The sequence below is a fragment of the Dermochelys coriacea genome, chromosome 8, assembly GCF_009764565.3.
Source record: "Dermochelys coriacea isolate rDerCor1 chromosome 8, rDerCor1.pri.v4, whole genome shotgun sequence".
In the NCBI taxonomy this organism is placed as follows: Eukaryota; Metazoa; Chordata; order Testudines; family Dermochelyidae; genus Dermochelys; species Dermochelys coriacea.
Window position 1 is genome coordinate 29,886,307 of NC_050075.1, and position 15,781 is coordinate 29,902,087.

At 45.7% G+C, this 15,781-nt stretch overlaps 1 protein-coding gene across 1 annotated transcript in view; it reads right to left on the reverse strand.

Annotated features, from left to right (window-relative positions):
• Positions 1 to 15,781, reverse strand: part of SLIT3 (slit guidance ligand 3) — a 796,449-nt gene that overhangs the window by 39,289 nt on the left and 741,379 nt on the right. The window contains exons 29-30 of the mRNA XM_038413692.2: positions 14,640 to 14,733; positions 3,476 to 3,613 (exon numbers count right to left, since the gene is read on the reverse strand). Of these exons, the coding sequence (XP_038269620.1) occupies positions 3,476 to 3,613; positions 14,640 to 14,733 (232 nt within the window). The remainder of the gene's footprint in view (positions 1 to 3,475; positions 3,614 to 14,639; positions 14,734 to 15,781) is intronic.

The window sequence follows — 15,781 nt, forward strand, 5'->3', positions numbered from 1 at the left end:
AAGGCAATTTATAAGAACTATATGAAAAATATCAGAAGCTGACTTCTAAAACAGATCTTCCTCACAGTGATTTATTCACTACATGGACTCATGTAGGAATTTAGAATTAAAAGTTGAGGGTGGTGGTGTAGTCAAGGGCAATGGACTGAGGAGCAGGAGATTTGGGTTTTATAATCCTGGCTCTGCCATTCACTTGCAATGTGACCGTGAGGAATTCCCTTAAGCTCTCTGTGTCATTTCCTCCTCTGTAAAATGAGGCTAATGTTGCCTAGCCACTTCATCCTATGGCTGAAAAGTGCTATATCAGGGCTAATCATTAGAGCTGTGCAGAGAACGGTAATGCCGTTTCATGGTGGCTTTTGATATTGGAAAACCGGTTTCATTCTGATTTGGAACAACAGCCAAAGTTTTGAAATTCTCCAGAAAAGGGCAGGGAGTCCTAGTTTGGGGGCAGTCTGCATAGTGGGCTGTTCTAGAGCCATGGATCCTGGGCACTCTGGGGTCCCTAGCTCAGGGGCAGTCCACCTGGTGAGCTGTGGAGGACCTGGGATCCTGGAAGCTCAACTTTGTGGCAGACCACCGGGTGAACTGCAGAGGAGCCTGGGTGCTTAGGAGCTGGGCTTCCCAGGCTCATGAACTGTCAAACAGCTGGAAGCCTGAAAGCCCAGGCTGCCAAGGAGCTGGGCAGGTGAGCTTGTAGGAAATCAGGGAGGTTTCCATCAGAACTCTGCCTGCGTTCCATTGCAATTGGGTCAAAATTGAAATATCTCCATGGAATATTTAATTTTTGACTCATTTACATATAGATGGGAAAATGTTCTATCATAGAATTTCCAACCAACTCTATTCAGTATATGATCCTTAGTGTGATTTCTTGAAGACACACTCTCAAATGCTTGTTAATACCTCCCTCTTGAGCATCAACTAAGAGACATTCCTTAAAAGACAGAACAGATCACCACTGTAGCTGGGGACTCCTAGAGTTATTGCCATCTGATAGCTGTCTTGAGTTGGATTTGAATAGGAAGCGTAGAGGTGCATGAGTCTGCAATCCAAATCCTTGAATATGCTAACAAATAGCAAGGCTATTTAGTGATTAAAATTCTACCAAAAAATTTCTACTCTCTCTAGCCCAAGTATTGATGTGGTCACCACGGGATTTAAGCAGGGAATGGAACGTGATGGAAAAGGTTTGCTTAAGAAATTCAGGGGTTTCTCTTATATTTGTAAGATTTGGTCCTGTGAAACTGCATGCTTACTTTGCTGTAAATATCAATGTCAGTTCGATAGGAGGCTGACTGATTTGCAATAAAAATACTTGTTGAGAAAAAAAAGAATAAGGATGAAATAGAAGAATAAAAAAACTGCTATGCACAGAATAGGGTTTATAAATGCTCATGCAATTTTTGTTTTGTCCAGGCTGATCTTTTCAGGTACTTCTCTCTGTTTGTTTCAAATACAGAAAAGATTCAATTGGAAGGAAGCCAGCATCTAACCTCAGGCACTAATTAGTGAATCCATTTGGAGAAGCATTCTCATCTTTGACAGACAGAAAGATTTCCAGGAGTCTGATAATATCAGCAGCTGTCAGAATTGGAGACTTGAAATGCACAGGCCAACTTGTGCAGAGTTCGTCCACCAACAGACACAGAACATTCAGAACCCTATATTTTGAGGGTTGGATATGCTGTGGGTGAGTGGGTATACATATCTCAGCTGAAAATGCTAGATCTCCATCTACCATCCCAATTGTTTCTCTGATGGAACTTGCATGTTCTCTAGTGGGGCAGGTGCAGGACTTGGAGCCTGAATCTCATGAGGTCTCATTACAGTTTTGTGTAACAGAAGACTCATTTCTACAAACACGTGAAGTTTCACAAACAGCTTATTTGGTAACAAAACATGGAAAACTGTAAAACTCAGCACATCACTGGGAGAATGATCCCATTTTCACAGGAAAATTTTACAACAACAGGATCAAGTGAAATCCCTCACATTTTCTGGTCCGTTGTAAGTATTTCACCCACCTGCTCTGGGCATGTGTGTGTGTCAGCAAGCACAAGTGTTTTACATGTGGCTATTAAACCACACACAGATATAATAAAAAAAAATACAAGGAGTTGTCTTCAAAGCATGCACACTAATCATCCAAGTGACAATTTCACTCTCCTCCATCCCTTCCTTACAATCACTTTCTGTTGTCTTGAGTTAATGTAGAACTGATCCGACAAACACCCACTTCCTGGTGCAGTAATTACCAATGTGTACTGTTCCACTGATTTCAAAGGGACAGCTCACAGTATTAACTGTGGTTCTGGTTACCAGGTGTCTGCAGAATTGACTCCTTACACTGCAAATTCTTTGGGTAGAGAATAAGTCTTTACAGGATATGTGAAGAGCCATATCTCTAGGGCTAGACACATGCACAGAGTGTATATGGGCCTGATTTTGATCTCACTGTCACCAGCAAGAATCAGGAGTCTATGGAGTTCCACAGACGTAAGCAAGATGAGATGAAGACAAGAAATCACTCCTGGGTTAAGATTTTATTTGCCAAGCTTTTTCTCAATATGAATTTTATGGCCCGTTTACAGAACCTTCTAAAATGGAAATGGAACAGAATGACTTGGGCTACCATAAGAGTCTGTATACTGAAAAGCCAAAGGGTTTTTTTTGTTTTAAATGAAGGCTACAGGAATTACCCTCAAAAGCAGGTCTTCCGTTTTCCTCCATTCATTGGGGGTAAAGTACAGAACATCTAGTAAGAATGTTTACACTTCCCACCTGCTTAGTTGTTTGCAGATTTAATTAAGCTTATTTCTATCATCCCCTTTCCTAGAAAGGCTGGATAATGTAGGAGGGCTGTGGTTCTAGAGCAGTTAGAGGAAGTGACAATAAGAAATCTAGCTCTCTCACTGGATGTGTAAGCTCAATCCTTTATCTGCTCTAGTACACCACAGCGTGGAGAGCCACCAACTCAGAGTGACATTTCATCCTCATGTACACTTTTTTCAGCGTCTCGGCCACTTTGCCCCACTTACATACCCCACATCTTGGTGGCAAGTTGGGCTTGATGCGATTCCTCTCAGCTGACAGCACTACTGTGCCTCTATCAGACACAGCGGTCGCTGCAGAGTGATACAAAGCAACCTCATCTATGGGCTGAGTGGACAGCTCCTCTCCTACCCCTCCAAGCTCTCCTTATTGCTGCTGGCCCAGCGCTGAAACCCAGGTTGCTCACATACTAATAGAATATTGGACAAGATGCTGAGCCCTGAGATCTTTTCTGTTTTCAAAGTAAGGAGAGAATACTTGAGTATCTGGCCCCTGGAAGATTAAGAGCACTGAGCTATCAGTTCACACAGTAAATGATGGATATCATATCTTGAGGCTTGTTTAAGCAATTGTAGAAAGAGACCAGATAGTATGCAGAGAGTACACACAGTCTGAATGATGAGCACAACTCTCTGCTTACCTGAACCCTTGGGGGCAGACACAGGTGTAGCCATTGACTGCATCTACGCAAACAGCACCATGGCGACATTTGTGGCTCACACAGTCATCATCGTCAGTTTCACAGTGTTTGCCACTGTAGCCAGGTAGGCACTCGCATCTGAAACACAATGAAGATCATCATCAGTAGGCTGCATCCCTAGCATCCATCATGTGATAACACACACTCAGATCAATGTCTGATTAGATCAAGGTATATGGTTCACGATGCAAGGATGGCAGAGATAACACTCTTAGAACAGTCAAACAAAACAAACAGAGCTAAACATTAGCTTTCAGAACTGCTTGAGCTCCTTTGACTGCTGGGGTTATACATCTTAGGCCATCAAACAAATACAATACCATTTAATTTCTCTTTTCCAGGTCTGCTAAAGAGTTGCACTGCATGGTCATGTACGAGCTTTCTTTTGATATATGAGATAACTTAGTTAACTTGGCTAAGCTTATTAAAGTGTTTGACATGTTACTGACTCAACATTTAGAAGGACTCTAGTTTCTATTTTAACAGCATTGACTCAGCTGTCTGAGTCCCAGCAGGAATGCTGAGCGCAGAGGTGACATTCAGGAGTGTCATTTTGGAAGTCAGCCTCGGAGATCCCGGCCAGTGGAGGCCAGACACATTGCAGAGGAAGTACAGTCGATGCAAGAATGGGAAAAGAGGATCCTTATAGTTTCTTTCTTATGATTCGAGCTTCATTCGTAGCAGCCACTAAGGACAGAGAGGTCTTCGGCCTTCAGACAAAAGAGAATGTGCATGCAAATCACAAATGAAGTTATGTAAAGGACTTTGAAAGGCAAAAGCAAATTTAAAGGAGGTGATCATCAGTTTTTAGTCCACCACCGGTTTGCTTTTTCACAGCAGATACTCTATGGGAGTAGTAACAACTGAATGTTTCCAAATCACATCTCCTCTGCTGAAATACTGATGCAATGACACTTTCCTGCCATAAGGTGGCAACTCGCTCGTAGGATAAAATGATATGGGATGCTACCAAAACTGCAAGCATCGGCTTTTTTATTATTATTTTTTTTATTACAGTTGTTAAGTTTGTTGTTTTAAGGTTGTGTCAGCATTTCCATTATAAACCCTATTTTCAGAGGTTTATAACTTGACCATAAAAATGTGCTCTAGGCTGAAATTTGGCATCCAAGGTCTCAGGCCTGGAGTAGATCTTTTTGGAAAGTTGAGCTGACTCTTTCTGAGCCCGTAGACACTAAATTTTAGCCTGGCTTGAAGGTATTTTAGTCCATAAACCATATTTCACTTCTCCCAGCTGGATTTTATTCCACAGCTGGAAAATAATAAGCATATCACTTAAACCAAAACAAAGGGGGAGCCCCAATTATCTCCCAATGTGCATGTGTATTTTACATCACATAGGCCTGTATCTCCCTGAATTCTGGATTACCCCACTTGGAGTGGCTATGATCACAGCTTTCACACTCTTAAGGGCAAATATAACCTCCTTTCCTAGCTGCAAGGGTCCTTGGAATGGGTGCAGCTCTACTGGGGATGGGCAGTAAAAAGGATGGATAGAGGTAGGCTCTGTAGGACATGTATTCCATGTGGCATAAAGCCCTGACGCACATGAGCTCTGTGGGGACATGTGCAGGGGCAGGAAGGATTGAGGCATAGGCAAGGCAAGCACCTGAGGATCCACTGCTATGCAGATACTCCTGTCAAGGGCCAAGTGCATTATAAGATGTTACTTCAGATATTAGGCTGAGAGACTCCATAATCCTCTGTGTGTGTGTGGGGGGGGGGGGGGAGGCAGGGGGAATGGGATGGAATGGTAGAAGAAGGATTTCTCTACTCCCTGGACAATTACTGGGTGCTGGGTTTAGGATTTGTTCCTTAATGAGAACGTGTATGTGATTAATTATCAGTTGGTGTTCGCCCATCAGGGAATTATGGGCCTACTTTGACACAGTGCCAAGCACCGTCAGTTCCCACTGAAGGCAATAGATGTTGAGGGCACTTGACACTTTGCAGGAGCGGCCACTTGTGACGGGGTGTCCACCCCACACAAGTCCTGAAGGGGGTAAAGTGGCTAGGTGAGCCTCCTGGAGGAGGAGCCAGGGAGTAACAAGGGCTAATTAAAGAGGAAGTGCAACTGACCAGGAAGAGGAGGGGCCTACATAAAGCCCAGTAGCTGAGAGTAGAAGGGGCTACAGAAAGAGAGGTGGCAGTCACTGTCAGGGTGAGAGAAGGCAAGGTAGGAAGTAGCCAAAGGATACAGCAGTATGGTTCCAGACTGTGCAGCCCTCAACTGCTTGTTGTAGGGTCCCTGGGCTGGAACCCAGTGTAGAGGGCAGGCCTGGGCTCCCCTACCAGCCACTGGGCAGTGCCGCTGTTAAGGGACAGTGAAAGAGAAGATGGCCTGGAGCAGTAGGTCTCAAGAAACTTTGAGAACGCAACCCCTCTCCCTGCCCCAAGAAAGGGAAACTACAGTGATCTGGCCAGAGGGCCAAGCCACAAAGTGGGAACAGTTGAGTTCCGAGACAGTGAGACACAGCGAGAGTGACGGAGTGCAACCGCAGGAAGGGGCATCAGCCTGGCAGTGCTAATCCCCAGACACATCCAGAAGGAGGTGCTCCAGCAGCAAGTGGAGCACCCTGTGACACCCTTGTATATGATGATTCTCTCTCATTTAGGCATTTGTAAGTATTAATAATATTGACTCTTACATGGCACATTTTATCCATCGGCGTGATTGGTAAAGCAGCCAGCCCCATAGTATCTAGCCTTCTATAGCCATCTGTAACACACCTAGCACTGTGTAATGGCCAGGTAATGGCCAACATAGGCACTGTTTAGTTGACATTCCACCTCTTGATGTCCTAATGGCATGCAATACGTCTTGGTGGCTATAGGAACAGCATGAATAACATAGTGTTGGAGATAATAAAACAAAATCCAAGACCATTCCTTCTCCAAACTCTGTAAGAGCTGAGCAAAGTTTTTCAGCAATGTTTCTGTCACTCCTGCAAACAAATAACTTGCAAACAAATCTAAAGGGGGGAAAAAAGCAGCATTTAATCCTGTTGTTTTTTATTGATCCCTGTTTTCCTAATATAAAGTGATGTAATAATGAATGATGTGCAGTTTCTTATTCAAAGCTGCCATGTATCACTTTTATGCTGTGTACGGCCATCACGGTAATGATGGAACCACCGCTTTTCTCTGCAGGGCTGCATTAAATCAGTGTTCCATGCTGTCAGGTGGTAATTCCATACTTCGAAATAATAAAGCATATTTATATTGTGCCTAACAGAGCCACAGTGAGTGGAAAAACATGTGTCTTCCCTGAAGTTATTTTTTAAAGGCATTTCATTACATTAGCTAATTTCTTGGTCTGGTATACAGAAAGCTGGCCTTTTAACAATCTCAGCACAATAAAGATCTAGGAGGCTAGAAGTGAAGAAAGCCACCTGCAATTCTAGCTCAAAAAAAAACAAAACAAAACAAAAAAACCAGCAAAGAACTCAGTGCAGCCAAAAGCACATACAACATGTCAGTTTGTTTCCTAAGCTGAGATTTGGCCATGCCCTTTAGAAGCATAGAATTCTTTCCATTCTGAGATTTCTGTTATTTTACAGTTGCTTTTTTTTAAAACTTTGTCACCTCTAAGCTGGAGCTACCCCACCAAGCACTTGATGCCCCCTTTCAACCTGAGCAGCTAGTCAAATTTCAGGGTCCTGGGAACATTCCAGTAGTTTGTTTACAAGTCATGTACAAAGTCCTGCTTCTCTGAACACAAAAGGAACCAAGAACAAAAGGAGCAGTTTCTTAGCTTACAGCCCTAAGCCTCTTTAGCTAACACCAGACTCAAAAGCTCACTCTCTATCTTTTTCCAGTCATACTGTCTTTTGCTCTTTTCTTCCCTCTCTCACTTTGTGTGTATTCTGCCTTCTCTCTCTCACCCCCTCCCTCACAAACCCACATCACTAACAATATAAGCAAAACCCCTCTGCCTGCACCTGAGTGAGGCAACCCCCTTTTGTATTAAGTGGGGGACTTCTGATTAACCCATCCTGACAGAGTATTTGAAGGGCTTGTTTGCATGCTGCCTTAAAGAAGTTTGTGATCAAAGAAGTCAGCAGTACCCCTCAGCACAACACGCTCCTAAGGCAGAACTATCACAGAACATGGCAACATGAGTGCTTAGGAGCCTCTTGCCTCAAGTACTAGAGACACCATGGTTTGCGTTGCCTGCCTCTTAGAATATATCTCCACTGCAGCTGGGAGCAAGCCTCCCCGCCTGGACAGACAGACTCGTGCTAGAGGGGTTTGAGCTAACATGCTAAAAGGAGCCATGTGAACATTGCAGCTTGGCCTGGAGCTCAGGCTCTCAAGCCTAGGGGTTGGATGGGCTCAAGAGCCCAGCTCCAGCCCAAGCTGCAATGCTTGAGCCCCTCTGAGTCTGTCTACCCTGGCTGGGAGGCTCGTTCCCAGCTGCAGTGGAGATATACCCTTAGTGTCTGCAAAAAGAAAAGGAGTACTTGTGGCACCTTAGAGATTAACAAATTTATTTGAGCATAAGCTTTCGTGGGCCACAGCTCACTTCTCAAATAAATTTGTTAGTCTCTAAGGTGCCACAAGTACTCCCTTTCTTTTTGCGGATACAGACTAACACAGCTGCTACTCTGAAGCCTTAGGGTCTGACTCTCCAATGCCTTGCCAGACTGGAATGGAAACTCGTAACCCCTTTCCTTCAACCATTTTGCACAGGTGAAAGTGATTACACAAGTAAAAGATAGCAGAGAATTCGGCATGTAAATTTTAGTACTCAAGCCTTAGTAAAAGGCCAATATACTCCAGGGATCATCAGGTGCCTGATATCCCAGTGAACCAGCTGATGAGTGGGGCTGGAATAGCCTGGAGGCAAGGGGTAAAATTTTCAAAAGCACCAAAACGACTTAGGACTTGGAACCTAAGTCCCATTTTCAAAAATGACATGAGCACCTAGGAACCAAATCCAATAGGACTTAGGCTCCTAAGTCACTTAGTTACTTATGAACAGTTTACTTGGGCCTTCTTTGCTGACAAGTATCTGCTCTGGAATGCTGTTCCCTCACCAAGTACCAGGACATCTTCCCAGTGAGACTCATGGGGTTTTCACTGCCTAGCTTTTTGTTTGGTGAGGGGCATTTTACTTACTCTTATGTTTGGGGAATGGGTACAAGGGGTTTGTTCTCCTACACCTGCTCTGAGATTTATTAAACTATGCTCTGACTTGGCTTCAGACCCGTGTTTTCTTAGGCACTCAGAGGCTTTCAGACATGGATCACCGTAAACATTAATATTAATTACTAATCAATTTTTGTAAGTCCAAATACATACTTCCTGCCTGAGTGAACTGGCACTATGTCCATCCTGGAGTTAATGGGTTTATTGTCTACAAGTGAAATGGTGGACAAAGTGGCCAAATGTATGCGATGGTGCTGCTGCTTGAGCCAGTATCATTCTGTATGTTGCACTGCAGTACCTCATATTAGATACATGCCATGACCACAGGTATATCTAATATGCCAGAGACATGGACTGCTGAATAGACTGGTAAAAGGATAAGGAGCTCTCCATCACTAAGTTGCTGGTTTGAATTTGGCCAAGGACAATAGCAACCAAACATTTTCATAACCAGAAAGCTGCTGCATGTGAAATCACGAAGTGGTCTCAGTCTATTTGTGAAGGGGCAGAGGGTCCAAATAAAACTAAAAACCAGAACTGTCATTCTGGCTAAAGGTCAAGGACTGGTTGGGCAAAGGAGCTAAACTATTCTCAACCCTAGACACGGCACACGCAATATGGAGGGGCCACTAGTAAGACAAAGTGGGGGAGAAGCCTGCTTCACCACTGCCTGTTAGGTACCTGGTCTTTGAATAAATAGAGGAACTAAACATACAGTTTGCGAGGTTTTTGCATTATTATTTCATTACTACTGTTCTTACTGCAGTACCTAAGGATCCTGGATGTGGCACGCATCATAAAGAAACAATCCCTGCACTAAAGAACTTACAATTTCTACAATGTCATTACTCTGCAAAAGAGTGAACTGAAAAAGGTGTGCGTTATCTACATTCAGTGCTGGGATTAATGACGGGTGGGATTATTCCTCCATGGTGGATAGTTCCGAGAGCATGCCCAGAAATGGTGCAGCAGGTTCGGGCTGAGGCTGTTTCTCCTCTCAAATCTCTAATGACACCGAGCACTTTGAGTTAATTTATGAATGTTCAGTTCTGGAACCTGTCAGGGAACTCTGAACCATGCTACCTCTGCCTTGTAACATGCTGCAACTAATGGATTAGTCAAATAATGGATTAGCTGAACGAGGATGTCTGAAGCAATGTCAAGTAGTCAGCAGGTATCACTGTACCACTCAGAGGAGGTTACTTCAAGAACTGTCCTAAATCATTTAACAGTTTCCTTGCCCTCAGGAGTTGGGAGAGGCTCTTTCCCAAAGTCCTTCACCTGTCAACAAGTCATGTGACCCTGCATGGGATGTCTGGTTAGTGGAGAATAGTGTGGGTTCAGCTGTCTGAAAGACCCAGTGCTATAGGAACATATGTTTGTAGTGTGGCTACCTGTCAATTTCACTCTGACTCTCTTTAACTGTCCTGAAATTCATGAGTCTAATTTATTATTTTTTAGTAAGCAGAAGCATGTTAGGTGCTTCACGGGACATAGCCCCTTCCCACAACACTTGCTAAGTTAGACACTGATAACAGTGAAGCCAAGATTGCTACTGCAGCATATATACCTCCTTCTCCTGCTCCAGTTTGGATTGGGCAAATGCCCTGCACTGTGGCCTCTCCATTTTCTTTCCAATCCCCCCAATCCTAGTGGCAAAATCAAAGAGCAACCAGGAAGGGACTGAGGTGGCTATGTTGTCAGCTTTGGCTGGGCACACAAGCTGGCTTCAGCTTCCCTATAAACTTTCTTGAAATCTCCCCACTTCCTCACTCTTTCTCATGTTAGAGGGTGGGGGTGTTTTCCCATAACTCCCCCAGTTGAGCTCTATTTTTGAACCTTTGGTGTGACTTATCCTATTAACAGCACGGTTTCATGGGGGAATTCTGTGCCACTGCGCATGCATAGAATTCATGTCCCCCGCAGATTTCTTTGCTTCCCCGCAGAAAAATGACTTTCTGATGGGGAAACAAAGGGAAGCCACAAAAGCAGTCATGCAACCCTCCCCAGCAATTTGTTTTGGATGTGCAGGGCAGCCAGCACAGAGATAAATCACTGTGGATCAGGAGGCAGGACTGGGGAAGACCCAGCTTGTGGCTCCTACCCTGTGCCGGATGGGCTGGGGAGAATGGGACTTTCTCTTCCCCTGCATAGCATCGGAGCCGGGTCAGACCCACCTCCAGATTTCTCCCCCGGCTGCAGGAAACTCTGCAAACTCCCCTCTCTGCCTGTTTCCTGCACCCATCGCTCTTCAAGTGCAGGGGGAGGGATCCCTGTACAAGAAGCTGCTCCCTGGTCTGCCTAACCCCCGAGCATCTGGACTCCCTCAGACTCAGACCCTCCTGCCAAGACTCACCCCCCCACACACACTCAAAACTCCCCTCCGATGAGCCCCACTCCCCCTGCACATTGATCACCCCAACGAACCATCTGCACCCAAATCCCCACTGCACTGAGCCCCACTTTCCCAGCATCTGGATCCTCAACCCACTCAGCCCCACTTCCCCATTATCTGGATCCCCCACTGAGCCCCCCACGCCCAGACCCCCCTGCCAAGCTCTATCTCCCACACAGTCAGGACCCCCTCTCCCCCTGCTGAGCCCCAACCACCTTCACCTGGACCCCTCTGCAGAGTCCCATTAACATTGCACCCAGAACTCCACAACAAGCCCCTGTGCATCCAGATACCCCCCGCACTCAGATCCCCCACTGAGTTTCCCACACCCAGATTTCCCATGCAGAACCCTCTCAACCAACACCTGGATCCCCGCACACTAAGCCCCTCCACACTTGGATCCTGCCTTGCTGAATCTGCCTGCCCACACAGAGGTGCAGGGCCCTGGGATGTTTCTGGGGCAGGCCCGGTCCTTGCCCTGTGTCAGGGTTGGGTGCAGCCTCACCGCTGAGTCGGTGTCCCGGGGGTGGAGGGGGGGGGGTGCAGAGCTGCACAGTGATCTCCCGCCTCTGTTCAGACAGTGGCCTGTGCTCCCCAATGCCATGCTGGAGCCTCCACATTTATTTAACAAATAAAATGTTGAAGAATTTTAAAATATTGTGCACAGAATTTTAAATTTTTTTGGCACAGAATTCCCTCAGGAGTAGCACAGTAAGTCGAAGCTCTCACTCTTGCGACCTTCTTCTGGAAGCCCATCTTTGCCAATGATGAATATTAATACTAGGCAGATCTCAAGCACCTTCCATCCAGGTTTCTCCAAATGTTTTATAGACATTAAGCTTTACTTTACCTCTGGGATGTATGTCAGTATCACTCCCATTATGCAAAGGAGGTGCAGAGAGAGGAATTTACTTGCCCAAGGTTTCTCAGGACATCTTGGGAACAGAATCCAGATCCCCTGATTCCCAGCCTTATGCTTTAGACACACAAGACCATCAGTGATGAGCTACCAAAATCTTAACAACGGGTTCCCTCCTCAACGCAAAAGGGGGTCGTTGCCCATCCCTGCCCCCCGGGACTCCTGCCCCATCCAAACCCCCGCATTCCTTGATGCCCTCCCCAGACCCCTGCCCCATCCATCCCCCTCCCCATCCCCTGACTGCCCCCAGAACTGGGCAGGAGGGTCTCATGGGCCACCGTAGTGGGTGCCCACCCCACCCCTAAGAGCCAGAGGCACCTGCCGGGGGGCGAGGTGGGGAGTCCCGGCGGTGCTTACCTGAGGCAGCTCCCAGGAAGCATTCGGCAGGTCCCCCTGGCTCCTAGGGGCGGGGGAGTGTAGCTGAGGGGGAGAGGCCGCTCCCACACTGATCACATCAAAAGTGGCGCCTTAGGTGCCGACTCCCTGGGTGCTCCGGGGCTGGAACACCCACAGGGAAAATTGGTGGGTGCAGAGCACCCACCGGCAGCTCCCCACCCTGCACCCGGCCCCAAATCACCTTATCTCCGCCCCGCCTCCTCCCCTGAACGCACTGCCCCGCTCTGCTTCTCCGTGCCCACCCCCCCCACTGCTTCCCACGAATCAGCTGTTCGGAAGGAAGCCGGGGAGGGCTGAGAAGCAGGCCGTGGCTTCCCGCTCAGGCCGAGGGTGGCGGAGGTGAGTTAGGGAGGGGAGCGGTTCCCCTCTGCCCCCACCCCAGGTTACCTGCTGTGGCGCGGGCGGCCCTCCTCGTGCCCGCCCCCCACCCGAGCTCACCTCCGCCTCCCTGGGCCTGAGTGGGAAGCTGCCGCCTGCTTCTCAGCCCACCCCAGCTTCCCACGCGAACAGCTGATTCGTGGGAAGCCTGGGGGGGGCAGAGAAGCAGAGCGGGGCGGCACATTCAGGGTAGGAGGCGAAGGCGGAGTGGAGGTGAGCTGGGGCTGGGGGTGGGGCGGAGAGCTGCCGGTGGGTGCTCTGCACCCACCAAATTTTCCCCTTGGGTGCTCCAGGGCTGGAGCAACTGTGTAGTCGGTGCCTAAGGTGCCACTTTTGGCTGGTTAAATTTAAAAGCCCTTTTAGACCCGGTTGTCCCTCGCGGAACAACCGGTTCTAAAAGGGCTTCTAAATTTAACAACCGGTTCTAGCGAACTGGTGTGAACCGGCTCCAGCTCACCACTGAAGACCATCCTTCCCGTCTTGATTTAAATGTGATTTTTAAAATATTGACTGAGTGCCAGAGGAGAATTACAATGGGACTTTTTTAATGCTTGAATTGACCCTTGTTATAGAAGTTGCATGTCTCTGGGGAGAGTCAGACAGATCATTTTGACATTCTACTAATGAGAAGACTTATTTTCAGTTTCCTAAACTATTTGTTGTTTGGCTGGACAATGTTTATCCATTCAAGCAAGGGAGGGCTTTTTGAACATGGGCAGACTGTCATGTATCCTCTGCACTGGAAACATACATTGGAAAGAAGGTCACATGTCTGACGCATGTGATGAACTATGCATGCTATCAGTGCACACTAGCATTTCCAATACCAAGGACACACAGAATCTATGAATGCATGAATGTATGTATTTTCTGTACTGGAAACACTCGCATGCACTGACTGCATGAATAGTTCACCACACTCGGCAGTCAGATGACCTTCTTTCCAATTTCCCCATTCCTAAATACAGTACGTATCCATCTGGAACGACATTCCAAAGACAAGACTTACTATTCCTAAAATTGAAAGGAGTGCAAATCTAATTCAGGCATCCAGTTTTCAGGGCTAGCCATAGTTTTTCCTAAATTTTGGAGGTGAGGGAGGGGAAAAGGAACATTTAGTCTTTGTTGAAAATAGGTACTTATCTGTTTATGTTCAATTCATTTCTGCCATCTAGTCAGGATTGTGCCTAAATAGCATGATATTAATAAAATATATGGTATCGCCAATTTTAGCTGTCATTTTTGTTAGCTACACTACAGTGTGTGATCGCTTTTTCAATCACAACAGCAGCCTTACAATTACTACATGATTAATTGACAGAATTAATCATCATGTGTTGAAATCTGTGCTATGCTTCCTGTAAAGGTCATTCAGTGTGGTGAATCCTGCTCTCCTTGGAGAAGGGAGAACAAAAGACTCCTGCTATGTGAGAATAGCAAAAGTGATGTTGATGTCAGCCTGCAAGCAGAGTTTCCACTCTTAAAACCTTGCCTATTACTTCAGTATTTGCCATTTTCACTGTATTTACTACAGGGAATACTTAGAGAACCTGTGTCCCCTGAAGAATCTAGGGCAACTGGCAGGTTTTTTGAAAGGGTGACTGCTGTCCTTCACTTTATTTTATTTGAGAATAGTTACTGTGCTTTGGAAGCGTACTAATTATTCTTGGAATAAAATAACTTAAATTCTGAGGAGCTGGAAGAAAATATAAGTTAAAGTACACCACCTCACACATACTTCTTTTCAATTTGGCTCATTAGGTCAAAGTCATCACAAGTGTGACTGCACTGTAGTCAGTAGATGAAGTTGGCCCAACACATGAAGACAAGGATATACAAACACTCACCTGAATCCTTTGTCAAGGGAGATACATTTGGACTCATGTTTACATGGATTTAGCTCAGGAACACAGTGGTTGATCACCTCATCACAGAGCTCACCTGTGGCAAAGAAAATTAATAAGGCTGTAACACATCTGCTACCAACACAGCTCATTGGCTTTGCTAAAACAGCGCTAACGATGCTGTCCAGGGATGATAAACCCACCAGCTCTTATGACTACAGGTCTTCCTAAACTGAGGTGATCCAGCAGTTCAAGAGAAAGCCCCATGATAGTACCTGTTATGATGGCAGGACAAACTAAATAAGAGTGGGCTCGCTCAATATTGGACAGTTTAATTCTAGCTACATTTAGCTATTCCTTAGCAACTGGGCTACACTGGGTGCAATGATTATCTCATACAAACCTCAGAGTCCCAATTCAAAAGACCTTACACTCAAGCCATCTCAACTTCAGCTGGAGTTTTGCCAGAGTAAGGTGTCAGTTCCTGATCCCAAGTTGCAATATGCACATTATCCTTAAATTTTCAGACCAAGTAATATTCTAGTCATAGATGATCCTTTATTGTCCTAGGAGATGATCTGACATCATTCAGAAAAATGACTTTTCAGTAATGGGAAACAGCTTTAGGGCTGCACATAATTATACAACCCCCACTATTTACAAGAAGAGCACTAACTCTATTGTACTCATACAAGATAATGTTTCCTATAAAAGTTTCTTATATGCAAGCCTTGCTCAGCTGTTTCTAGGTACTGTGTGTAGAATTCAGTGCATTTCTCTGGATTTGTGTAACTTTTAATAATGAACAGTTCCAGAGTGTTCAAAACTAGATAGGTTATTTAAACACCATCCTTCTTCTGAGCTCTAAATTATTAGGTTACACTTCAGTACCTCAGGACTTGAGATCCTGCCAGAGACTGAGCATAAACCTTTGCCTTTGAAACAAACTTCTTCAAGGGAATGGGCAGGTCAACTATCCTTAGTATGGAAAACCTCAAACAAAATCCAGTCCCAAAGCCCCTTTTGCAGTAATAGTGGAAGACTGCATCTGCACAATTTTAAGGATATAGGCATGCACAATACATACATATGCTCATGTGCACGCGCACACAGATCCTCTGAAAATAACAATCAAACAGTAAAGT